The sequence below is a fragment of the Phoenix dactylifera genome, chromosome 2 (assembly GCF_009389715.1).
Source record: "Phoenix dactylifera cultivar Barhee BC4 chromosome 2, palm_55x_up_171113_PBpolish2nd_filt_p, whole genome shotgun sequence".
In the NCBI taxonomy this organism is placed as follows: Eukaryota; Viridiplantae; Streptophyta; class Magnoliopsida; order Arecales; family Arecaceae; genus Phoenix; species Phoenix dactylifera.
Window position 1 is genome coordinate 24,841,491 of NC_052393.1, and position 26,278 is coordinate 24,867,768.

The 26,278-nt window shown below is 36.1% G+C and overlaps 1 protein-coding gene across 1 annotated transcript; it reads left to right on the forward strand.

Annotated features, from left to right (window-relative positions):
- Window positions 1-2,782: 2,782 nt before the first annotated feature.
- On the forward strand, window positions 2,783-26,194 carry LOC103719197 (uncharacterized vacuolar membrane protein YML018C). Its single transcript, XM_026809290.2, is given in 12 exon segments — window positions 2,783-3,224; window positions 5,017-5,125; window positions 5,223-5,318; window positions 6,197-6,257; window positions 6,260-6,299; window positions 6,428-6,437; window positions 6,439-6,471; window positions 6,473-6,565; window positions 10,221-10,416; window positions 17,155-17,774; window positions 17,903-18,323; window positions 25,394-26,194. Coding segments are annotated over 11 exon segments (1,986 nt in total). The 5' UTR covers window positions 2,783-3,224; window positions 5,017-5,065; the 3' UTR covers window positions 25,750-26,194.
- The last annotated feature ends 84 nt before the right edge of the window (window positions 26,195-26,278 follow it).

Below are 26,278 nucleotides of genomic sequence, written 5' to 3' on the forward strand. Positions count from 1 at the left end.
CCACTTACGGTAAAGACACTGAAAAATTGGATACTTTTTATTATATTAGCGTGCTAAAATATACGATAAAGGATCTAATTATGAATATATCTAATTGATTATAAATATTATAGGGTGATATATATTGTAATTATAATATATTATATTATAAAAAAATGACTAGGTTATTATAAACTAGTTATAATGATGCACGTAGCTTTACATTTTAACAAATTTATTTTTAGTCTAAAGTTGAAAAGGATCTGAAAATGATTACCTTTGTTCTATGATATCATATCTTACCTTGATCTCTTGGTTCAAAAATACCTCTTTCTCTCCACTTGAAAGTTTAACAAACTAAATTTATAAAGAATATTAGTTTTATTTATATATTCTTCAATTTGTAAACTCTTGGCATATGACATCTTATTATGTAACTTAGGAAGGTTGAAAGAATAAAAAGTAATTGCATATAAAAACATATTTAGATGTTTATACTCGACTTTAAGTAAAGTACATATTTTCATTTTGAATCGATCATTGATATATAGTTGACCATTAAATATTCATTTTTATTATTTAATTTTTATAGTATATATTGGATGTTTCATCAATAATTTTTTGAAAGTAGAAAAACTAAAAAAACATCCTTACCTTCCCATGACTAGGGTATTCCTGGTATTTTATTGAGAACAGGTTGCCAAATTAGTTGCCAATCATGGAGCTTGGACTTAACCTTGACGAACTTAGCTATGGATTTGGCGAGGTGGCAGAAGTCAAATTGATCCATAGGGTTGGAGATGAAGTGGTGGTGGGGGTCAGCATGGCAGAGATGGGATGCCGAAGAAGGAGAAGGAGGTCTAACATTTTTAGAACTTGTTGACATAGCAGAAGACATAGTTGAATATAATGTTATGGCGAGAAAGGAGAAGGAGATGAGACGACCTCATAGAGGAAGGTAAAGAAGGTGGAAGTCGAGCTTCGAGTGGAGTAGGCCTATACACAGGGTGGTCCATCCAACTTGCTCACGACAAGCCAGTCCTGGTCATTTTTTTATTTTTTAATAGTAGGGTGTTATGATTAAACTATAGGTTTTGTTGATATCTAACTTAATAGGAGAAAATCTAGAACATTGGAGTAGTTATTGTTGAGTTTTGAACATAATATTAAATATTTTAATTAATCATATTTAACATATTTTAAGCATTTTTAATATTTTTATAAATTGAAAAAATATTTAGGAAGCTCAAAATCCGAGTAAGGGATAGGCTTGGGTTTCAAAAATAGCTCAAAGGTTGGGCTAGACTGTGTGGAAGAAGATAAGTAGGGGTGGCAGATTCGAGTGGGGGTGAGGAAGCAAGCGGCCAAGTGTCCCCTGTGATCGAGGTGGATCTAGTCAGAGGGGGACTAGGCTTGGAGGACTTCTAGCTCCGCCATTTGGTCATGGATGGTGGGAGAAGTGGCGGAGGAGATGGAGATGACAATGGAGAAGGTGAAGAGGAGGAGGAGGTTTCGAGAATCCATTTAGAGGGCATTTGGAATGGGACGATGACCTCAAAGTCAAGGGCGGTGTGGGTGGAGATGATGATATCATTATATTTTATGACTTTATAGCGTTCCTACCTGGCATTACAGCCTTATAAGTATGCAAAATAGCAACTTTATAAGAGTATTTATATAATTTTATATATTTAGAAGTGTATATATGAAAAAAAATTATTTAAAACTTGCTTGGATATTCTTATAGGTTGGGCTGAAAATTCTATAGGAATCGATCTTATTAGCTTTCTATCTTGTATTTTCTAAGAGCCCGTTTAAACTCAGCCCAAATCCCAGTTTATCGGTTGTACAAAGAAAAAAAGATCTATAGAAGTTTTTTTTCTTCTCATAAAATTTTGGCTAGATAGTATTTGGTTGATACTAATGTAGGATCATACTTAAATGGATAACTCAACTTATAAATTCTATAAAATTTTTAGCGCAATTTTGTAATCCAGGACTCCCCCAACAGGATACACATTTTGTTACACGAAATTGGACCCGACTCGATCACCAAAGCCTGAATGGGTGTGAATCCAGGTTCAATGATTTTTCCCCCTCGCTTTATATTCCCCTCTCCATCCTCCGAGACCCCGGGCTCCCGGCGCGAAACCCTCACCGCCGATCTCATCGCTCCCCTGTTTTTGATCCAGGTTCGTCTCCTTCTCCTCTCTTTTTCCCTCCACACACTGCTTCGCTATCCTTCTTCCCACCATCATCGCCGCCCCCGGCCCCTTCCCGGCCGCCCGCGGAGCCTCTATGTGAAGGTCCTTCCTCTTCTCAAGAATCAGTTCTTGGAGAAGCCTGGGCTTCGTCTCTCGCTTTCTCTCGTCATAGAGAGAAGTATTTGTGGGGATTTCTTTTCTACTCTTATACCGCTGCTTTTTTTTTTTTTTTCTTCTTAGCCTTCTCCTTCTCCTCCGCTTCTTCGTCTGTATATGTATAAAATTGGGGCGATGATGACGGGTGACTCGTTAAGGGTTCTTCTTCTTCTCCTCTTCATTGCCGTGCATGTATTCTTTTCTAGCAATGGGCGAGAGGCAGCTCTGGAAGGTCTGCTGTTCCGCAGACAACCTGTTGCAGCCATTGGTAGCTGGGCCGCTCATCCGAGAAGAAGGAGAAGAAGAAGGAATGATCTTTCCGTCTCATCGAATCAAGAATCCCCTTTGAGCCTTCGAACCTTCGAACCCTAGGTTCCAGCTGGTTTTCTTTCTCACGGTTGGCTGGTGGTCTTCTTCTTCTTGGCGGGTAACGGCCGTGAAATTGTGCTTCTTTCTCGCATTTTTTTTTTCTCTCTTCTCGCTGGATTTTGTTCTTCTTCTTGATATCTGGTCTCGTATGAGGAGTCTGTGGTGATTCTTGAACATGGATTTTGCTGCATTGCCGAGTGGGACAATGGCTTTTCTAAATGGTGAGGCAATCTTGGACGATCTTTTGTTGTTCTTGCGAAGTCAACAGTTTGCATCCATTTCAATCGGAGCCCCCTCTTCCTCTTCTCTGTTTTTCTAGTTTCTGGGGGTGTATATGCATTCTCTTTTCTCCAGCTGAGCACAGTATTTTCTTTCTGGTTTGGACAAGAATGGATGGTTTAGAAAATAGTTGGCTGTACCCGGCAAGCACTAAAATTTTACCTTCTGATGAGACCCGGAGCTCCCAGAGAGAAACCCTCGCCACTGAATTCACCGCTCCCCCTGATTCTGATCCAGGTTCATATCCTTCTCCCCTTGTTTTCATGGATCTCGATCCGTTCCCATTTGATTTCGTTCTTTCTATCAATTCAATTGGGTTCTAAGGCCTCGCCATTTTTGTTTGCTTGTTGTGGTCCTTTTTCGTTTTCACATATTGCTTTATCACCAAGCCACAGTCAAGGGAGCGGTAAAGAAGTTTTGGATTTCCATGATTTTCTCAAAAACAATAAATGTTCAGCAACAGGGGTAAAGGAAAATTGATTTGTCTGAAGGAGGCATGATAGTAAAAGAAATGGGAAAGGCAGGACTATGATGCTGCTGTAGTATATGATGTGTAATACAACCTAATTCGCTGCGATTGTTGTCAAATTCTAAGTGAACTTTGACAATGCATTCTATAGGAAACACAGTAAGGTGGGTTTCTGCTTGATTTTAAGGGGAGCATTAGGAGCTTATCGAGTCATAAGAGGCTTTATGTGGTGATATCTTCCATCTCAAAAGCTGAACACTGGCCTAGGAATGCATTGGCATTCCAATTTACAGAATTACAGTTTGAGAGGCTCTGGATTGATGGAGTCTTGTGGCAGAGTCACTGTCACAAGCATTTCAAAACTCGATGAAGGAAAATACTTCTTTTGTATTTGGTGGTCTTCTGATGCATTTCTGCTTGATGGTTTCTTGAAGAAAAAAGCATTTCAAGTGTTTAAAGAAAGAAAATGCGAACCAGTAGCTCAACAAGCCAAGGCATAAGTATTAAGATAGCATGCTCTTATGTTGCTGCTAGAGGACGGTTGATGGTAGTTTCCTAGATTGCCTATAAAAAGGATGACAAATAGGATTGTTGGTGCTTTTCTTGAAATTCATGTTTGAGTTTATGTAAAGAGATGCAAGAGCATTATCTATCTAGACCTGAATCAGACTTTAGCTGATTGAGCTTGGACTTGATCTATACCTGTATTTGAGCCTATGGTTAGCTATGGATCAAAACAAAGACTTGGATTCCAACAAGATAGGGTCTGAATCTCATGGACTAGAGTAGTCAAGCATGAAAGAATCTGCTTGGAATTGACAAAATTCATTCATAAATCTGAGACTAGGCTCTTAATCTTTAGACTTAGATTCGACATTGCTGACCTAATATGAAGAGAAACCTGGTTTAACTGGCCATGTGAATGGGTAGCTGGTCTGAAACTTTAACCCAAAGCTAATTAAGATCACATTGAGGCTTTGCCAGACTTGGATCCTTTTGACTTGCTTCTAAATCTTAAATTCAGCATGAGTTCTTGATTGGAGAAGGCCCTTATTATCACTTAACAAGTTTTGGATCTTAATTTATGATGATTGCTAAAACTAGGAAATGAAACTGAAGAGGCAAAATTAGGGTGTGCAAATGACTGTGGCTTGATCCATTCTACCGGACGCCTTCAGCTGATTAAATAAAAAGTCATCAATGCACAAACCGATTGGAAAACTTATTCCATTTGCAATTTCAGAATAAGTCCAACATTACACCAATATATGCGTGGGAAAGGGTACTATTGCCAAAAATAGAATAAAAGAGTGCTTTTATGTTTTGGGTTACTATAATGATAGATAATTTTGAAATAGCATATGATGCTTATGTAGAGGTTGTAGCAAAAATAACATGTACTGGAAGTAGGATTTGGAACAATTACTTTTACTAGAGATGACAGAAAAATTCTAATGAAAACGTTAAAATCACAAATGGTTCATTTAATTTTATTTATTTCTTATGTGTTATAAATGCCTAACTCTCAAATAATGAAAAAGGAACATAACTTGATTCCAGACCTCTGGAGAGGAAGAAGTGCGCAAAGAACTAAGAGAGAAAGAGAGAGATGGGGTGGAAGGCAGCTGAGAAGATAATCCAACATTGGAAGATCCTTAGAGGAGATAATGTATAACCTATTGATCTCTCCCCCCTCCCTCCCCCTCCCCCTCCCCTCCCTTTCAATATGTTTTTTTTCCCCCTGAAATGATGCCTTTTTTTTGTAGGTAATGATCATAAGAGGGAAAGATAAGGGTGAGACAGGTGTCATCAAACGTGTTATCCGATCCCAGAACCGAGTCATCGTTGAGGGAAAGAATCTGGTTTGTCCCATTTACTAATTCCAGATGTTTGACAAATTTTTCCTTTCTTTCCCTTTATTTTTTTCATGAGAATCAAGTTTTTTATAGAGTTTTGTTGATCTCATTTTTGTTTAATGAGACCCCATCACCATTCTTGAATTTACAATATTGAGAAGAAATTGCTAAATGCTTTGTATCAGCGATAATGTTACTTATGCACATTTTAGACTTTTGCTCCATAATGTGATTCAGTTAGAATAATTGGGACATTACCGCCCATTTTCTGATTTTTATGTTATTATAGTTAATTCTTGGCATTGGATCAGGGGCATTCTTTTGGTCCAAAACTACCATTAATGGAGATAACCTTCATTCGCCTATGAAATATCATGGACTTAAATGGCCAATTTTTTGATTTTGTTAATGCGATACAGATCCTAGTTGGAAATTTACTGAATAATAGAAACGTTATCCAATTTGTCAGTTTCTTCTCTATTTTATTGGTGGTTTTATTGATTAGTATTTTTTTCTGAATATTAATTAGTCAATGAATAGATTAGAAGCTCTTAGCAAAACTTTAAAAATGATATGAAACTTTTCTGTAACTTGTTAAATCCTGCCTTGCTATCATGATGTTCTGATACCCCTTGGATTAGTTCTCATTGTCATATCTGCAGTGTCTTGCATTTCTGCACTTTTTTGCTGTTTTTTTTTTTATCTTGTTTCTTGTCCCTGTCCACTGTATTTAAAAGTCATAGTTTAGTTAGTTGTTAGTGTTGAATTAAATTACCATGGATTCCATAATTTATAGATTCAGTCTGTTATCTCTGTCTCCAACATTGTAAATTATATTATTTTAGGCGATAATAAGTGTGATAACAAGTTTCCGTGTTTGGCAGGTGAAGAAACACATCAAGCAAGGACAAGGACATGAAGGTGGGATCTTTTCAATTGAAGCTCCTCTCATGTCTCGAATGTCCAAGTTCTTGACCCAGTTACTGGGTATGATACACATGGATTTTGTCGATAGCCTTTTAGTCACAGGATAATTACCTAATGAAGGCAATTTCCCCTTTTGTCGTCATTTAATGAAGCAGAAGTAAATTGTTGCTTGTAATATGCTCATGCAGGAGACCTTGTTAAGATTGGATACAAGTATCTGGAAGATGGAAATGAAGGTAAGAGTCTCTAGAGGGCAACAAGCATCTGGAGCCATAATACCTCGTCCAGAGATCTTAAAGCAAAGGAGAAAACCAAGACTACCGAACGTATGTTTTTCTTTTCCCAGCAACTTTATGTCCTGTTTGTTGGAGCACTAGCATCATTTTTTTTCTTGTAGTTCTTCTGAACTAGTCCATTCTGTACTCATCACTTGTTTCCTGGGATGTCTGAATTGTAGTTTATCTTGCTGCATAGTTGGTTTTGCTGTCTTAAAAAGTTCGATAGAGAGCATATTTGTGCATGCACAATCTGTTTTATGTCACATAGTTTGACACTGCATGTCTCCTCTGTGTCCAAATTGATTGGAATAATGCTAGTTCGTAGCCCATTCTAATCAAGTGATAAAATATGATAAAGTCATAAACTATGATCTAGATTTGCATTAATTGAATAACTTTTTTTTACTTCATGGATGAACTACCTCTTGCCCTATTTATCTTTGAGGAGTAGTTTTATTGTTGTAGAGAAGGCTTGCCACTCAGTTATGCCTAGGATAGTCTCATCCATCAACCATTTTGTTTCCAATCATTTTCTAAGTTTTGTATTTATTGGAAGGTTAATCAGATGATACTTAGGAATACCAGGTTGAAATGTTTGGACAGAATTTAGGAAGCAAAAAACTCATAATGCAAGAGGTAGTATACAGCATAAGGTGGAAATGGAGGTGGCAGTTCAGAAACCAAAGGTACCTCATAGGCTAGGCCTTTGGACATGCATTTTTATGGTTAGAACATGAAAGGGTTGCTGATTAGGCTATGTGAATTATCTCTAGGACATAGGTGTTGAGAAGGTAGGGTCATTCTTCCATTCACCAACATTGAAGATTTATTTATTTATCAACTCTTCCAAATTTCAATCTCAACAAAATCACTAAAACTTTGCAAGACTATGTATGAAGACAATGAAGAAAATAGAAAATAAAAATGGGAGATATAGATTATTCGCACTGTAAATGTTTGCATTTGATCCGCATTCCGGTGGTATATTTTGAAATTGTTTAAGATTCATCCCCAAACGGCGAAAATTCAATAGGCTTTTGCATGATGATAGCAAGTTGTGGCATTAATACTTGATAGGGGTGATGATAACAAGTATGGCTACTTCAATTTCAATTGGACTAGTTATTTCTCGACATGGCTTATGAAATCACTTGGTAAGTCATCTTTTCACAATGGGTAGTATGAAAATGGTCGTTGCACTCATTATTTAACATGGTCTGACAGTGAGAATCCTCTAATCTTATCTCAAGGACAACTCCTTTTGATGATGAGAACAATGTCCAGGTTGTAATTGTTTTATTTGATGTAGTTAAGTACTTATAAAAGCTATTTTAACATGTGTTTAATCTAGATGCAAATGACAGCTTTGTATCTGCTTCGGTTGGAACACTGACCATATGTAAATATATTTCAGCAACATAACATTTTGGTTTCATAGAGCCTTAAATTTTGAATAAATATAGAAATAATTCAAACAAAGGTTTAAGAATAGGAAATTAAAATCATATAGGAGGATTCTACCAAAAAAAGTCATAGAGGAGGAAAAATAAAAAAAATGGAAAGACAAAATCATAAGGAAATGAAGGAAAAATTTAAACAAATGTTGTTTTAATTAAATAAAGAGCTGTAATAGGAAGGTTGGAATTATGTTTCAGACTTTACCATGGACAGTTACAAATAGGATTGATAGGACATACAAAATTATCAGAATAAAAAATTTGAATTGCCTTACATGGGTTATCAAAGAGTCAAGGAAACATAGGAAATGAGGAACTACAAAGTAAGAGTTAAACAAATTAAATCATTGGATGCATTTAATAGACCTAATGTAAGTTATATCATTGGCAGTGGATATTTTACATTCATCAGATGCTATATACGTCTTCCTCAAATTTAGTTTGGAATTGGATCCATTTGGTACAAATCCTATCAAAATCTTTCGTATAGTGAAATTGGTTCAATTGAAGGGGTGACAATCTCAATCCATCGATAATTGTTTTTATATTGCTCAAGCCACCAAATGACTCCTGTCCCTCAGGGTTAGACCAAAATAAGTAAGTAACTGCCGTGAGACACACATGCATGCGCGCGCACGCGCGCGCACACACACACACGCAGAGAGAGGAGAGAGAGAGAGAGAGAGAGAGAGAGAGAGAGAGAGAGAGAGTCAAGGTTCTTCTTTTCAGCCTAAATTATGCATATATTTGTGAAAATACATAAATATCATTTTGGTTGTAGATATTGCAGTATCAGTACCTAAACAATGTAAGAAGGATCAATCTGCACCTTTATAGCATCTATTCATTTATTATTATTTTCTATCATTTATTATTATTCTCTAACATGTTCTTAAAATCTTCAGCTTTTTTAGAAATACAAAACGACATCATGCATACTCGATAATCTAATAGATGAACCTAAATTTGGTATATCTAGAGATCGTCCACCAATATGCTGAGACTCTAATTAGAAAAGTTATCTATTAAAAATATTTTAAAGCAAGGTTCGCCATCTCGTATTGGTGCCACACTAGCACTATGTTGGTATGGTATGGTATGCTACAGAGTTTTTTTGGCGTACTGAGTGTCGGTACGTCCCTGTACCAGGTATCGGTACTAAACCGGTATGGTACGGTACGTCCTATATCGTCCGGTTTGGATCGGTGTGGTGAACCATATTCCAAAGTATAGGTATCCATGATTGTTATGACTATTGTTGCGAAGAAGACATATTGACAATAATAAGGCCAAAAAGCCTGTAGTAGTAGTTAATTTGAGCATTCTTTCATTAAAACTAACACCTCGTCCATGATGTATCTGATGAGTAGTTTCCAAATAATTTGCTTTTTTGGCTTATTAGCATTAACTTTTACCAAGATATTCCAGGATGTTTGACCAAACCGGTCACACACCTTAACACTTCTGAGATACCAGGTTCTTTATTCACTATTAAACACATTATTTAAGGCACCATTCACCCAGGAACATGTTATTGACAGTTAGAGACTGTTGTTCTAAGAGCTAGCAAATTGTAATATCCAACTTCTTGACCTTTGTAAAGCTCCTGCCTTCCATTTCCAACATTCCTATTCCATAAAGAAAGATTCTGTTAGTTTTAAGTGTACTAGTTACTTCCCAATTGCCAGACATCGAAGGAAATTTAGGTTGTAGAGAATGTTGGGAAACTTCTTCCCTGAGCTTGGATTCAAACCCTGGAAGCTGAGAACAATAGGGCATCAGAACTATATGATCGAGACTCATTATTAGTAAGGATTTGTTTAGTGTGAAGCCAATGGGCTCCCCCATTCTACTTGAGTTTCCAGCTAATCTTCAGTTTCTTGCCAAGACATCAATCTGTTTTGATAAAACAAAACCTACTCCTTTTAATATTTCTAGAAACCTCAGAAATTCTTTGGCCTTTTTACTGAGCCTAAAACAAAGGCTTACATTCCGTGAATATCTAAAAGAACTACAATTTCAGTCTGTCTGAAACCCTAACTTCTCTTTCTCCCTATTTTTTTTCTTCTGGGTCCCCTTTGTAAGGTTGCATATGTATTTTGCATCTGCTCATGAATGCCCCCCCCCCCCTCCCTCCCTCTTAAAATCTACCAAACTTATTTTGTAAATGGTTTGTATTATGAGCTGTTACTTGACTTGTTTGGTTAACTATAGAGTTATATCTTATTTTGCCAATGCATGTGCAGCTGGTCCCAAGGATACGCCAATTGACCTCGTACTGGAGAAAACATATGATGCTAAAGCTGGAATTGGGATGCCTGACCTTTGAACAAAGGTCTACAAAGCTTTTGTTACAGGTTGGCGGAATTTTGCTGTCAGAACATATTTCATCTACAATCATGTCAGCTAACTTGGAGTTTCTAAATTCTTGTTCAACTCGAGGTATCATTATGACCCGTGTAACTTATGTTTTATAACTGCAAACTACTATTCCACTTTGCCAGTCCTTTAGCATGTTTTACTGGAATATATTAGCTTTTATTTACAATTTGTGGGTTTACCCTCTCACCAATACAAATCAATAGGTGTCGGCCAATAAAGTGGAGAAGACAAGTTAGATTTGTCACTAGTTACAAATTGTTCATGCTTCAGTACTCTTACCATCAAGTAAGAACTCCTTTTAGTATGCAACAGATAATTTACTTAATGTGTACCTATCTTGCATTATACTGCATTATAGTTACTGTATACCTGCGCATGAAGCATATGGATTGGACATTTCAGTGTCCCTGCAGTTTGCATCTGTCCAGGAGATTCAAATGTCCATTCTTCAACTCCGGTTGGAGTGATCAGAAGGACAAATTAAAATCATATACCTATTACAGAAATGAGATATCATTTGCCAAAGTTGCCTCCAAGTAAAGTGGGGTCACCATGAAGTGTAAAATAATCAGATGTTTTTTTTGCCAAATTAACAATTTGGTGCTCTTAATATAGTGGTGATCAGAGGTGTCAGATAAACTCTCTTTTACATCCCAAAACATTGAAATTATCATGAGGTCATTTAAATCTCTATTCTCCTGTCTTTTCCAGTTGTTGCCACCATTTCCTCACAATTTTTTCCTCTCTCTGCATGGTGTTAGGCATCTGATCGTCACTTAAGTTGGCCTTCAATGCTTTGCATTTTGCCCTTTTTAGGCTTTTTCTTTCTTTGCTTTTTTTTTTTTTTGGGGGGGGGGGGGGGGGGGGGGGGGGGTTGGGGGTGTGGATATTTAGTTTTAAACGGTAGGAGCTTGATAGTGATCAGAGATCACGTGTTCTCATGGCACATCCTTATTCAACAAACATGGGCAAGAAAAGAAAATCAAAAGGGAAAATTTTAGAGGAAAGGCTTGACTTTGTTTGGATGCAAATTTTCTCATCCTGCCTAAAATTTTCAGGACAAATGGAAATATACAAAAAAATTCTCAAAAACTTTATTCTTCACGAAAAGGAATTTTTTTTGAAAAGTCTGAAAATAATATCTGTTAATTTTTAATTGTCTATGGAAACAAACAAATAGAGAGACCAGATTTTCCAAAAACAAAAGCTTGTCACAGTATTCTTTGCATCTAAACCAATCCTTAGTATAATAACCGAACAATTTTTGGAAATTTCCTGTAATCCTTTCATTGACTATACCAAACACAAAAGGGAGGGAACAGTCCAATCCAAGTATTTAACTTAAATTTTATTTTGGAAATATTTCTACTCCTCTCTTCCACCATTTTTCTCGGTCATGGTTCTGGCTGTCTAGGGATCTTGCTTGCTACTGGCTTGATTGGAGTCCATAAACAATGGACAGGGACTGTAATTCATGGACGACAAGGAGATCCAAACCGTGTGCGAGTTTTCCCGTATCTTTAGGATTTAAACATAGGGAGGGGACCGATAAAATTGCGAAGAGGAGAGAAAAGGTTAGCAGATATTGCTTATGATTGTTTTTTTTTTTTTCTGAAAAAGAAGAAAAATGTAGGAGCTATCTTTTCTAGTTTTGTTTTCAAAAAGAAGAAAAATGAAGGCTGAGTGATGCGTAGATGAAAACTAAAACTGTTTTGTTTTCTTTAAATTATTTGTAAAATCTTTGAAGCTCTTGGAAGCAAAGATTTATTGTATTCAGAAAAGAGTGCAACTAGAAGCATGGTGTAGCATCAGTTTTCTGCAAATACCTTTTCCAGCATCAATTTTGGTATAATATTTTACTAATTTATATAAAAAAAACAAAAACAATAGCAGTGCCAAATAGGATCTAAGAGCTTTCCCTTCTTTGATAGAATCTCGATGTCATTACATAAGTCCATCTTGGAGCATGAACAAGAGTGAACAAAGAGGGTACAAGGCTTGCAGAAGCACCACCACCTTCTCACCCAGGATATAAAAAAAGTTAGAATGAGATGAAAGCCAATTGATCAGCTGGTTGGTCTCCACCTTTGGAAATTATGACCAACATTGAATTGGCGAACCGGCAATTTATTTAATATGCAGCAGAAGAGACTGTGAAAACTGTGGTCACCATTGACTTTGAATCACCTTCACTCAAAAGATTAGTAGCCTAAACATCACAGCAGCTGCATTGCTCCTCTTCCACCTACCAAGTTCTGCTTCAGGGGCTGAACATGGACCAAGCCTCTTAGAACCGGCTAACAGCACTCTTCCACTATCATCTCTTATTATGAAACCAGTACCAGCACTGCCATCCTTTTTCGATCCATCAAAGTTGAGGGGAAATCTAAGTCACGGTTGAAGGGTTCTAGAGGATCACCAGTGTTTTGCGCAGAGGTTATCGGTTGAAGAAATGGTAGCCTTTGAGTACTCAAGTGCGAGCCGGAGTGCCATTTTCACTATGAAGTAAGGACTCTGAATTTTCAGATAGAAAGACCCTTAAATTCCCTTCCATTAGACAGCATCCAACCCGTATACATGATGATAGATTTATTAGCATAAGTGACCAAGTGGTTGGATAAGTGCAGTCTTTTCAAGCTTGAAATATCCAACTCGTGATCAAGTCTAATTATAAGGCTTTTCTTGCACCATTTTGAAATGAACAGTGAAGCATTACATATTTACATGCTTGGGTGACTTTCTGATTGTTAATAAGACCTCTTGGAGCAAGAAGGGACTTGCATTCTATTATTCCATTCCAAATTTCTATGCACGAGAAGAACATTGCACGAGTCGCCACCTTGGATTTCCAAATCCAGCTGGAAGGTAGACAATAATTATCCATGCTGCCAGTTTATTGCATGGGGACCAATTTATAAACATCTTTTAGCTCTACTTCAGATAGCCAATTGAATCCCCTGCAAAGTTTGGCACTGTAAGTCTGTAACAACCTTTTGATATTGGCATTGAAGATATAGTTCTGTACCATCTTAGATGCGAAAAAATATGACCAAGAGCCTGAATGTTCCGCTGAGGGTCATTGGATATAAAATCAGAAACTTTCATGCCAAAGATCTGCAGTTATCAACATCAGCATGGATAGATTTCTCCATCTCCCAGAATCCATCTAAAATTGTGTTTGATGACCTTTAACACTCTATGCTGTAGCTTTCCAGATAGCAGAAGACTGTCAACCAACTCTTCATGCATTTCAATCACCATTGAATCAAAATTCAGCATAGTTAACCTTACACTATAGTGATTACGTTTGGAGCAGTATATGGTGGTGTCCATGAGACAGGATAAGGGCGTTTGAAAATTCCAAAAACCATCGTACCATTAGAGGCATGAAAGTTGTCCGAATCTGCCAAAATGAACACAAAGTAGGATGTTTTGACAAAACTTGAATAAGCAAATAAAAAAAGAGAGGAGGGGTTTTGTGGTGAATATCTTTCTAAAAATTCAAATTTACGTGGATACTCTCTTAAAATTTATATTTATTTCTTCTAACACCATTAATAAAAACTATATTTATTTTCATTAAAAATAAAATAAAAATTTAAAATTACTTTTTTGGTCTTCATCGCGATCGTTTTATAAATATTTTTTTTTTGCACATCTATTCATTAAGAATATTTTAGTTATTTTTAACGGCGTTAGATGGCGTAGGTACATACGCAAAAAGCAAGAATAAAGAAAAAGTAGAATAGCAAAATATTTTTTTTATGAGAGTAAATATGCAAATATCAATTTTGGAAGGATATTCATGCAAAATTCGACTCATCGCGATTGTCTTATAAATGTTTCTTTTTGCACATCTAGCAATTAAGAGTATTTTAATCATTAGTGTGGGGTACATATGCAAAAATAAGAATAAAGAAAAATAGAATAGCGAATAAGTGTTTTACTAGGGTAAATATGCAAATATCAATTTGAAAGGATATCCATGCAAAATTTGATACTTAGAAAGATATTAAAAAAAAAAAGAGCCTATAAAGGGCGTATGTGCATGCTAACCAAGCCCAGGCCAAATCATTGGAGCCCAGGACCCGACCCATTCTACGGGCAATTAAAATTAAAAAAAGAAAAAGAAAAATAGGAGAGAGCACTCCTATTCCCATCCGGTCTCGACGAAAGGGACCCCGTTCAACCACCGTCCGCTATAGATGACAACGGGTCTCGAACAAGGGCACCGAGACCCTCGAATCGGCGGGGAACGACGGCCTCAAGGTAAATCTTCTATTTCTTTCTACCTCAATCGCATCCCCCGCTAAGGATTTTCATTAATCTAATTTGCGGCTTTGAGAGTTCTAATCCCTAGGGGCTCGCCCTCGTTTCGCATCCAAAGAAAAAGAGAAAAAAGAGAATCAGGGAATCTTGTTCATCTCCTTCCCTCTCTCTCTCTCTCTCTCTTTTCTCTCTGAAGTTGCAGTTGATGTTATTGAGAGGATATTTCGTTTAGATCGTTTCTAATGATCGATGATGGAGTGATGTTTAATTGAATTGGATTGGGAATTTAGAAGGGTGTTTGAATCAAGTATATGGTTGGGAATTTTCATTCCTTCTATGGCGCTTTTTGTGTGTATGTGTGTGTGTGTGTTGGATTATTCCTAGTGGCTTGTCTCTTATATTGTGCTCTGTTTTCATCATTTTTATATTGCAGTAATATACTAGTGTAATTAATATTATGATAGTAGTAAGTAATAACATACTAGTCTTACTGCTATCATCATAGTAGCAACATCATGTATAATTAATATGATTTCTAAATGTTGGTAATGGGAGATTGTGTGCTCTAATATTGTTCTAAGACAACAATAGTGTTCTAAACTTATGCTCTACAAGCTTAGATTAAACAGCAAAATTAGAAGAGTAGACTAAAATGTTATGTCTTATGTAGAACTCGTAGGTAATTGTTGCTGGTGTATCGTTGGATCATGTAATATGGATAGTTGAGTTTCCATCAATAATTGAAATATATGAAGATATAAGTTATTTTCTTAATCTTGGACAAATTTTGTCTCCTAGGCCGTTGCCTAGTCTCTTGGGCTATCACCTGGCCAAAATCATCCTTTAATAGTCAAGGGCTATAATCAACAGGCCTTGCTTTAGTAGTTAGGATCAACCTTGCAAATCCTTTGTCAAAATCATCCCCCATACAAGCTGTCTGCCCGTGAAAGATTTTAAATTCATTCTCATGAATTTCAATTATCAATAGAACTTTCGTTCTCTTTCCTAATTCATTAATACAAATGTAAGGCGCGCTTACCCAAGTCTCCTCAAACATTAATTGGGCATGTTTATACCATCTTTCCTGAGTTTACCCAGAATTTGTTCTTCACACAGAGCTTCTTTGATTATTTTCAAGAAGTCTTTTCTAAATTCTAATGTTATCCTTTCAAAACATACCATATTTACTATCATTTGGAGAGGGAATTTGGTCCTTTTCAATCATTGAAAAGGCAAGTGTGCTTTTTTTTTCTTCGTGTTTCAGCCCTCTTGATAACTTGTATGACCTAGATACTCATGTCTAGCTCCAAATATCCATATCGAATACTTACCAGACACTCGGACACATATGTATTTCTTTGGTGGCCACTCTTAAAGATCGGAAGAGAGCTCATATCATCCAACAATGAGTTTGACCCTCTATTTTGATGTTAAAAGTGAATCCTCGTTCTTTTTAGAGATTGGTCAAGGATGCATGTGTTGAAACAACATTGTAAAATACTACTTTTCCTATATCCCCAAGTTAATTAAGATGTTTGAGTGAGAAACTTCTATATTAAAAGATCTTAACAAACAATATATATTTTATATTTTTTAATGTTTAAAAATATTTAAGGTTATAAATATGTAATTTAGTTGAAATTAAAATTCATCCTGTCTTTGCATCTCCTTTTCCCGTGTTGCTGACACTTGGTTATAGGTACAAATCTGATTCTCATATCCTTGTCCATGCAACACTGTTGCTAATGCATTATTTCTTATTCATACAACTCTGCAAGCTTTAGTGGTGTTTTATAATATACTACATGTCCCAACCACACTTAATAATCTTGCAAATGCTGTGCTAAAAATACTTGCCACCTCATCCACCTTACCCCAAGTCTGTTAAATATTTAAACTAACCTTCAGTTCGTATGCACAGACATGACACATAGAAGACCTGTTGAATTGATGATTGTCCTTTGACTTTTGGTAAAATTTCATTATTGTAACCTGCGGAAGTGCGGATGATTTAAAGTTCAGGAATAAGAAATATGAGTTATTCTTATAAGAAATTAATTTTTGCAAGTAGTATGAACAAGGAGTTTAAAACCATACACCGGATATCAAAGTAAGAAATTATAGTAAACCAAAATTTTAGTTGTGAAGAAATACTTAAAACATTTGCTTTGTGGAATAAATAGCTTTAGGTACAAAAAGCAAATTCTCATGCCAAATGGTTGTTTTTTCGTGTGTTGGTTATCATATGATTCCTGATTGATAGGTTTCCTAAAAAGAAGTAATAAAAATTAAGTAATTACAACAGTGACACGATAATTCTATTTTTAAAGTTTCTTATTAATCCTCTACTATCTTGTCAACATATATTTTAGATAAATTTAAAAGACATGTTTCATCTTTTGGTTGATTATCTTCTTTATTATTTACTGTCATTTTCCTGTTCCACTGGCAGTACATGAAGACTCAGAAAAAATGTTATTTTCTTTAATATAGCTTGAAAGCATTAATGAAATGGTTTCTGTTGAACAGGAGATATGGACAGGTTAAATGACTCTGGAACTAGTCATTGGTGGAAATGGGTTGAAAGGTGGACGGATAGAGATACCTTGCGTTGGGCATTGGGTTTGATGTACATAATTGCTGTTGCAACCATATGGATTGCTGCCAGTTTTATAGTTCAATCTGTAGTAGATGCTGGTGTTTCTCCTTTCCTGATAACATACATTTGCAACTCATTGTTTGTGGTTTACATCCCTATTGTTGAAATTTCACGGTATTTTGAGGATTCAATTGAAGGTTTTTGGTCTTGGTTGAGAAATAAGAAAGATACAGACGAACAACAATCTAGTGATTTGGAGAATGTAAATCTTCTTCATGAGAGTGATCATAACACAAACCCCAATGTTTTAGTGGGTCATAGTAAACAGGATACTGTATCTGGAGTTCAGTCCAGGCTTCAAGAATCTAGTCATGCTAATGCATGTGGTCAACCAGAATTGGATGTTGTGAGTCAAGACCGCAGTAAACAAGTAGATGCAAAGGGTCGATGGACACGCACTCGTGTAGCTAAAGTCAGCTTGTTGATATGCCCTTTCTGGTTTTTTGCACAACTGACTTTCAATCTGTCTCTCAAATATACCACTGTAACGGTATGTGTCCTTAAGCACCAAGTGTCATACATTCCTAGGAGCAATATATGTTTCTTCTCCTTTTACTTTTTTCTTTCCATTCCATCTCAGTAATAACATTATAATGGGTGCTTATTCCTTTTTTGCAGTCAAATACCATCTTAAGCAGTACATCTAGCCTTTTCACTTTCTTGGTCGCTTTAGCATTCCTAGGAGAAAAGTTTGCTTGGGTAAAGCTGATTAGTGTTCTTCTGTGCATGGGGGGAACAATAATAGTCAGCCTGGCTGATTCAAATACTGCAGCCAATGCAATTGGAACAAACCCTCTTCTTGGAGACATTCTTGCTGTTCTTTCAGCAGGCCTGTATGCTGTTTACATCACCCTGATTCGTAAAAAGCTGCCTGATGAGACAAAAGGAGAAGGTCAAGCAAGTACAGCTCAGTTTCTTGGATTTCTTGGGCTGTTTAATCTTTTGATCTTTCTTCCTATTGCTCTACTGTTGAGTTTTACAAAGCTAGAGCCTTTTCAGAAGCTTACATGGAAGCAATTTGGTCTTATTGTTGGAAAAGGTTTGTGTCACTTTTCACTTTCTCAGTTATACATATGATGGTTTGTTGCATACTATTTTTCATGAATTAAATTTTTTTGGTTATTACTAAAGAATTTCCTTTTGTTAACACCAGAAGTTAATCATCATATAATACTTTTCTGATTTGGTAGACATATATACTAAATTTTGCAAGCAGGTTTTCCTTAAAAATTCTGCAAGCAGCTCAATCTGTATATATTCAATTTTTGATTGAAAGATTCTAATTGGCAAGACAAGTGAAAAAAAAGAATTACAGGCTGTGAATATAAATGATACGCTGTTTAGCACATTAATGGTTTTTTCCCTTTTGTTTTGTTTTGGTGCAACTACATCCCACAGAGCATAACATAGTTTTAGCCTCCTAGGGAGGCTATCCGAAGTCAAAAAACTACACCAGGTATATAGATTATGTCACTAACTAGCTCATATAAGAAATGCATCTCTTTGCCAAACAATGCTATTATATTCTTATGTGATCAATAGGTAAAAATTATCATTTTGTATTAATTTTATCTGCAATAACAGAAGCAGTTTACTAATTTGTTGAGAAGTGCAGCCTTGCAGGTTCTAATAACTGCAGATGGTTTGGAATTAGTTTTTACCGATATAGCAAAGTTGAGAGAAAAGTGTATTTACAATTGCTATTTGTTGTCACCAGTCCAAATATATGGAAATGGACTAGATTGTTATAGATTCTCTGTAGGGTTATATGAAACCATACTATCAACAATTTGGTTGAACCTTATATTCTACAAAGTTAAGAAATTTGACAGTAGATTTACTATGATGGGAGGAAATAATATATCTTATGCACTATAGTATAAAAATTTATAGATTATTATATCTTGTACTCTATATATCCTATGATTTGTTCAATTATCTTCTTATCTAATTCTAAAAGCCTACTTTCATAATATTAGTATTTAGTTGATTCTTGCAGATCTTTATTATAAGTAACCAAATAATCTTTGTCTTTTATATGCTTTTTTGTTGTCCTAGATCCTATTCAAATATTTGTTCCTATTAAATTGTATCTTATGCTTCATGGCTAGCCCCTCTGGCAACTCCCCGTTTCTACTTCCATTCATTGCCTTTGGTTTAACCCCTCTTTTGGGCACCTCAACCTATAATTAGGGCTTTTATGTTGTCCTTAAGTAGTGCATCACAATATGAGCTGGTTTTGGTGAGAATTGAGCAATGGCTAGCTAGGTTATCACCCCGATTGTGGTGATGAACAAACAAGGCTTATTTAGGTTTATGTGTCATATAGAAGTAACTTGACAAAGCAGTACACAATTAAATTGAAGTTCTATTGGAATTTTGATTGTAGATTGTTGAGCTCTAGTGGTTATGATGATACAAAGGAGACTCAATATTGCTTACTCACAAGAAACTTAATGGAAAGATAGAAAGTCTAAGATATTAATGGTAATTACAAACTTTTATATTTAGGGAAGGATAATAAGAGTAATGGAGTTGAAATAGTAGTGGATAAAGAAATGAAGGATAAAATTGTGATGCGAAAGGGAAAATTGATATTACTAAGAGAGATCAAGTTAGTGCTAGATGAGGAGATTATTAGTGTAGTTGGCATTTGTGCATTGCAAGTTGGCTTTGTCAATAGTTTGTCAATAGTAAGAGATAGTTTTGGGAGGTGGTTGATGGATGTGTATAATATATTCTAAAGGGAAATGGGTAATTAAAGTTTGTTTCCTAAATGGGCGTTCAAGGAAGAGTAACATGGAACATGAGAGGGTACATGGTGGATATGATTTTGGTGACGAGAATTTTGTGGAAGATTCCATTTTTGAGTTTGCAGTATACATGATTTAACAATTGCAAAAAAGAATATTTTAAGAAGAAAGATGAACATTTAGGTACCCTTTAGAGTGGATAAATTTGTTACAGATAGATTACCTTGTTATACAGAGAGGAGAACAAATAACAAGCAGTTGTTGTAATTTGATAGCAAGGGAAAACTTGACCGCTCAACAAAGGCTAGTCGTTTTAGATCTATATATTAAGTGCAAAAAGAAATGGATCAAACTAATTAATGCTCGGTGATTAGATGGTGCATTCTAAAAGGGTGAAAATGTTGCATATTTCAGGAATAAATTGTCATAAGAGGAAAACTAGAAGTTAAAAACTGAACCAACTTGAACATGGGATTGGATGACTTATTATATTAGGAGAGTAGCTAGAGAAGTTTTTGGGGAGCCAAAGGACAATACACACACAAAAAAAACTTGGTAATGCAATAATAATGTACAATAGGCAATAAGGCAAGAAGAATTTGTTTTAAAAAATGGAAAATTATGAATGATATTTAAGACTATGAAAGATATAAGAAGGCTACGAAAGATGCAGAAAGACTGGTAAGGCTGAATATACAGCATATGAAAATTCACGTGATAAACTAGATCCAAAGGAAGGTGAGAGAAATTTATAATATTGCTAAACAAGGAGAGGAAATCCAAAGATAATGATTTGTTTAGATCAAAGTGAGCAACGGATCTTGGTGTAAGATGATGAATCTAAAGAAAGATGGAGATGCTATTCTCAAAATTGTTAAATGAGAAAATTACTAGAGAATTTGTATTCAAGAGGCACGATCAAAAGTTTTTTGGATTTTCTTCATACAATTCATATAAAGGAGTCAAAGCTTTGAAAAAGATGCAAAAGCATGACATATTAGGGCTATATGAAATATCTATTGAGGTTTGAAAATCATGGGAGATATTGGTTTAACTTGGCTTGCAAACTTAGGCTAAATTTTGCATCACTTCCAGTTTTCAATTTTAGTTTTTAAAAAACTAAGGCTAATTTCAATTTTCTGAAAATCAAAAATCCAAAACTTGTTTGGCAGTCACTTGGGCTGTTTGGTGGCGGCAGCAGCAGTGGCTGGTGGTTGTGGGGGAGGCAGCGGGCAAAGGACTGCAGGTGGCAAGTGAAAATAGAATTGGTGGTGGCAATGGTGATAGATGTGATGGTGGTTATAGGTAGTTATGGTTTTCATAAACTTTGAGAACTAGATTTTTTAGTTTCTATAACTTCTAGAAGCTGGGAAAGAGTTATCAAAAAACTGAAAATAAAAACTGGGTTACCAAACAACTTTCCTGTCTCAGATTTTTTTTTTTTGAAAAAGAAATTGAAAATTGGAAACTATAACTAATGTCAAAGAGGGCCTTAATTGATGAGATTTTGAAAACCAAGAAAATGCCAAACGATTGGATGAGTATACTGGTACCTGTTTATAATAACGACAAAGGTAATATATGTAATTGCTTCAAATATCAGGCAACCAACCTTATAAACCACTCAAAAGGGTAGTTGAATAAGGCTCAAGGAAAAAAATATCAATCTCAAATAACTAATCTGCTAATATATAGCACAAAATGGTCAAGGCTAGCTTCACCGACTCTCAAAAAATAATGAAGCCATGCATCCTTCATGAACTCCTACAAAGCCATTGTTTTCCTCTAAAAGAATAGACTAAACCATTTGGTTAACTGGGATGGCATCATAGCCATCCATCTATTACACACCTTTTGTATGAAGCACGCGCTAAATTCTAGAGGTCAGTGATAGAGGTTATCCATTTTGCACTTAGACAATTAATAGAAAAGTATAGAGAAAAGGGAATAGGCTTTGTCTTTATTGACATGGAGAAAGCACTAAGAAAGGTAGTGGTAATCTTTAAGAAGGGTGTATGCGTACATTGAATTCATTGAGGTCATTTATTCTAGACTTTGGAGTATTGACTAGCAGTGAGATTTTTTGTGGTACAAGTGTTTTTATTATCATCGCAGGCTTACCGGTGATTTATGTTGGGATGGGGGCCGTCCCGACCGTCCTGTTCTTGTTCTTTTGAAAAATCGGGGTGTCGGACGGGCTCAAGACCCTTTGCACATGGGGCACTTCGCCCATTCTATGGTGGTCCTACCCAGGATGGAGGGCGAAACGGGTGATCCTTGCCCCATCTTGGCTTTTGTGGCTTCGGGTTTTCGGATCCATGGGCAAGCAACACAATCCTAGCCCCAACTACCTCCAGATCCTTGCCAACATGTTGTGGCCCCTACTGAGGGTTGTCTTGCCAATGCTATTCTAAGGGCAGCACTTGGTGGTGATGCACGGTATTGCTGTTGTTGTTGGCCTCACCACCCGGGGCCCCACCTTCATTCTCCTGATCAATTATGTCCCAATCAAGGTTTCTGATATGGTGACCAATGTGTAGATTATGGTCCACAGCATCTTTCTGCCATTCTAGCACCTCGTGGATTAGCTTGATTTTTCTTTTTCCCAAAGCAGAGTGGGATTGGGGCCCGCGGAAGTCCAGTTTTGAGGCTTTGATACTTGTTGTATCCTAGCGCTGAACTAGTTCACTGCTTTAGTGATCATTTTGTTTTCTTTTTCCCCCAAATGTTTATGTGTCCAAGTCCCACACTTGATGTGCCTCTATTGAGGGCTATGAGCTCTAGTACCTATTGCCCAACGAACCGAGAGAGAGAGAGAGAGAGAGGATGGGAAGGAGAGTTATGCAATTTAGGATTTCGATGATTGTGCTTAGTTACTCAACACCGAAAAGCCCAGGATAAAGAGATGTGCTGTTCTTTTTTTTTTTGCTATTAATTTGACCAAGAATAAAGAAAACAGGAGAAATCATGCCCTTTTAATGTTTGGCATGAACTATGATATGTTGTAGGGTAAGGATCAACCTACAAAGCTATTTTTTAATATATTTATTTTTTATAAGATTATATTTTTTTTGGGATAAATTATTATAAAAAATAATGGAAAGATAATTTCAGGAGAAAATATAGCATGTTTAGGTTATTATTATGGACATGTTGCTTAATTATTGCATGCTTTGGATAAATTTCGAACATGTTCAGTAGCACCCAAACCTACAAAGAGAATTAATTTAAAATTATCCTTGCCAAATTGCTACTATTTAGGTTTGGAAAAACATATGAAACAACCATGGGGATGGATATGAATAGGATACACTGAATAAAACCAATTTACCCTAACACCTTATTTTTGAAGTCCAAAAATATTTTAAGAATAAATAAAACAATAAAACCTCTAAGAGAAATTAAAAAAAAAAAGAATATTAGAAAGGTATCCAAAGGAATACCAAGATGTCTGACCAGGATGGCCATTGGGATGGGGGTGGGATGTGGCGCATCCCATTCCATGGGGAAATTGGTTTATGCCCCCATCCTAGGGATTTCAATGTTGAGGGCTTGCCTCAAGGATAATGTCTATACTTTTAACACAAACAAAAGATGAACTTATGACTAATATTTAGGAAGGCATACAATGGTGTATGTTGGTTTAATGCATTTACTCTTTGTTGTATGTATTTCATAAAGCCTTACCACCTCAAGCCCATTATCTTGGTAGGTCATCATTGGTGTTCCTGAACAGCTATCTAATCTTTGGGTCATCAATCATAATCCCTTTTTGCTGCAACTGTCTTGCTTCTTGTTTTTCATATTCCCTTGTAATAATCTACATTGCTTCATATGTAATCCTAGACACAATTTGATTATGGAGTGCAACCATATGCAATTATACATTATACAATAATAGGCAGCCAATGTGTATGATGTGCCTCCACAAGCTCATAATGTACTATAGATGAAGGGTGTGCATAGAAGATACCAGAAGCATTGTTGGATGCAAAGGAAAGTGAGAACAACCTAAACAAGAGGGACAAGAAGTGACCATCTATTCAAGTGCTCTGCTCATTCTTGAAACAATTAAGTTTCTGACAGTTTGGTTGGTATTTGGTTTGGAGTTTACGAGTTAATATAGTATGTAGGTCGTTAGCTAATCCTATGATGCCAAATAACCTTTTGTAATGGCGTGACCTCTACCGTGCTTCACCTTGCCGCTGGATTGGCAGATTAGTGACATCATAAGGGAGGCAAGAAAGATAGTCATTTTCAGAAGCTAATTACCAATAGTTACATGCTCTAAGAGAAACTAACTATACACGATCGGCTTGTTAACCATGTAAGATTTTTGTAGAAGTCTGGAAAATTTGGTTGCCTTCAAATCTCTTTCTCGATATTTCAAGTACCTGGTTCTCTGGGATATCTCTGTAATTTCTTTTAGTGGCTAAATGGAATTTCCTTTGAGACTCAAATTATCAAAAAAGGGTGAACAAGAAAGAGAAATAGAGGTATTAAGGAAGACGCAAAAGCAGAAACACGGATCAACTGTATCACATACCTTGAACATCACAATTTCTTCTGAGCTCATGCTACTTGTGTTATTCTCCATCTCTAACTACAACAAGCCTTAAGGAAAAGGAAAAGGTACTGCTATTTTTTTTCCTTTAATTTATTTTGACACGGCGGAATGTGCTTCTAGAGGGTGGCAATGTGAGTTAATAGATTAGAGATTATAGTGCTAATATGGATGTCTGGTTTGACCATCTACCATGAAACCTGTTGTTTGAAACAATGCATTAAATTTGATTTCCACTAATTAGAATCAGTTCACACATCTGCAGTGCTTGTAATTTGTTTACTGCAAAACTTCATCTGCTTTTGAAATGGGGAACTAAAATGTTCCAGTGCTCAGCGGTACTTAGTATATCATCAGTAAATAGCTATAAGCTTGCTGTAGTCGAAAACACATGGTTCCACATGCTTGTCAGTTCTGTCCTGTCAGGTCCTGACTGGAGGATGAGTGACAATCTGAAAGATAGCCAAAGTTACATTTGTGGTTATACGTTTTATTGTTCCATGAGTCATTTTGGAGTCCAATTAGGTTGCTCAAGTCTTTAGTAGTTGTCCAGGCGAGCTTTTATATTTCTAGCTGATGTGGTTTATGTATTTGTTAGGTACCTCTAATGGCAATCTGTATGAATCTGCTGATTACAATATTATCATCATTTTCTAGCACATCATTTTGCATCATAAAAGGATAATATTGCATCGTGTTCAAATTATGCTAAATTATTCTATACTTTTGAAATGGTCTCCAGGAGACAGTAGAGCACTGATTTCACTGATTTAAATTAATCCTCTTGTGCAGGTTTATTGGATAATGTGTTGAGCGATTACTTGTGGGCAAAGGCCATCATTCTGACAACCACCACTGTAGCAACTGCTGGTCTTACAATTCAGGTTCCGATAGCTGCCATTGTTGACTCACTCACTGGCAATGCCCCTCGTCTCATGGATTACATCGGAGCTGCCGCTGTCATGGTTGGGTTTGCTGGAATCAACATACCATCAGATGCTCTCAGCAGAACCCAAACAAGCCAAGATTTTGCAGTAGAAAATAATGTCGTGTCTGATGATCATTTTGAACTGCCTATCGAGAGAAATAGGAGTTCTGGTGATCATTTTGAACTGCCTATTGAGAGAAATAGGACTTCTGTTTCATAGTGCGGTCAAATTTCTTTTCCATGGCTGTCTATAATTATTTCATTATTTTTTGATTTATCAAGCAAAATATCTTCTTGATCATCAGAATTATTCAAAGCTTATATTGATGCATTGTCCTGGCAAGCTGAGTTGTCGAAGATCCAGATTTCCAGCAAATGCAAATGTATGGCATGGAATGGATGAAGTACATCCTCGGTCTTGTTTTGGGGTCGTGCAAGAATTCTTGGGGTTGCTTCCAGTGTTAGTCTACAGAATTAATTGGGTGATTTAGATGGATGATTCTGTCAACAAGTGTATAATATCTATGCATTGTTTCTGCACAAGCTTTTGTTTTATAAGGTTCATGGTTGTCTTCATCTTTCCAGAATCCATGGTTAGAGTGCTCATTTGTAATACAATATGCCATATATTGTATTATGATTATATTATTGAATTATTATGATAATATTGTCATATTATTACATATTTAATATGGATATAATTATTAAAATATTATAAGCAAATTGTTCTTTCAGCAGGCCTGTATGCT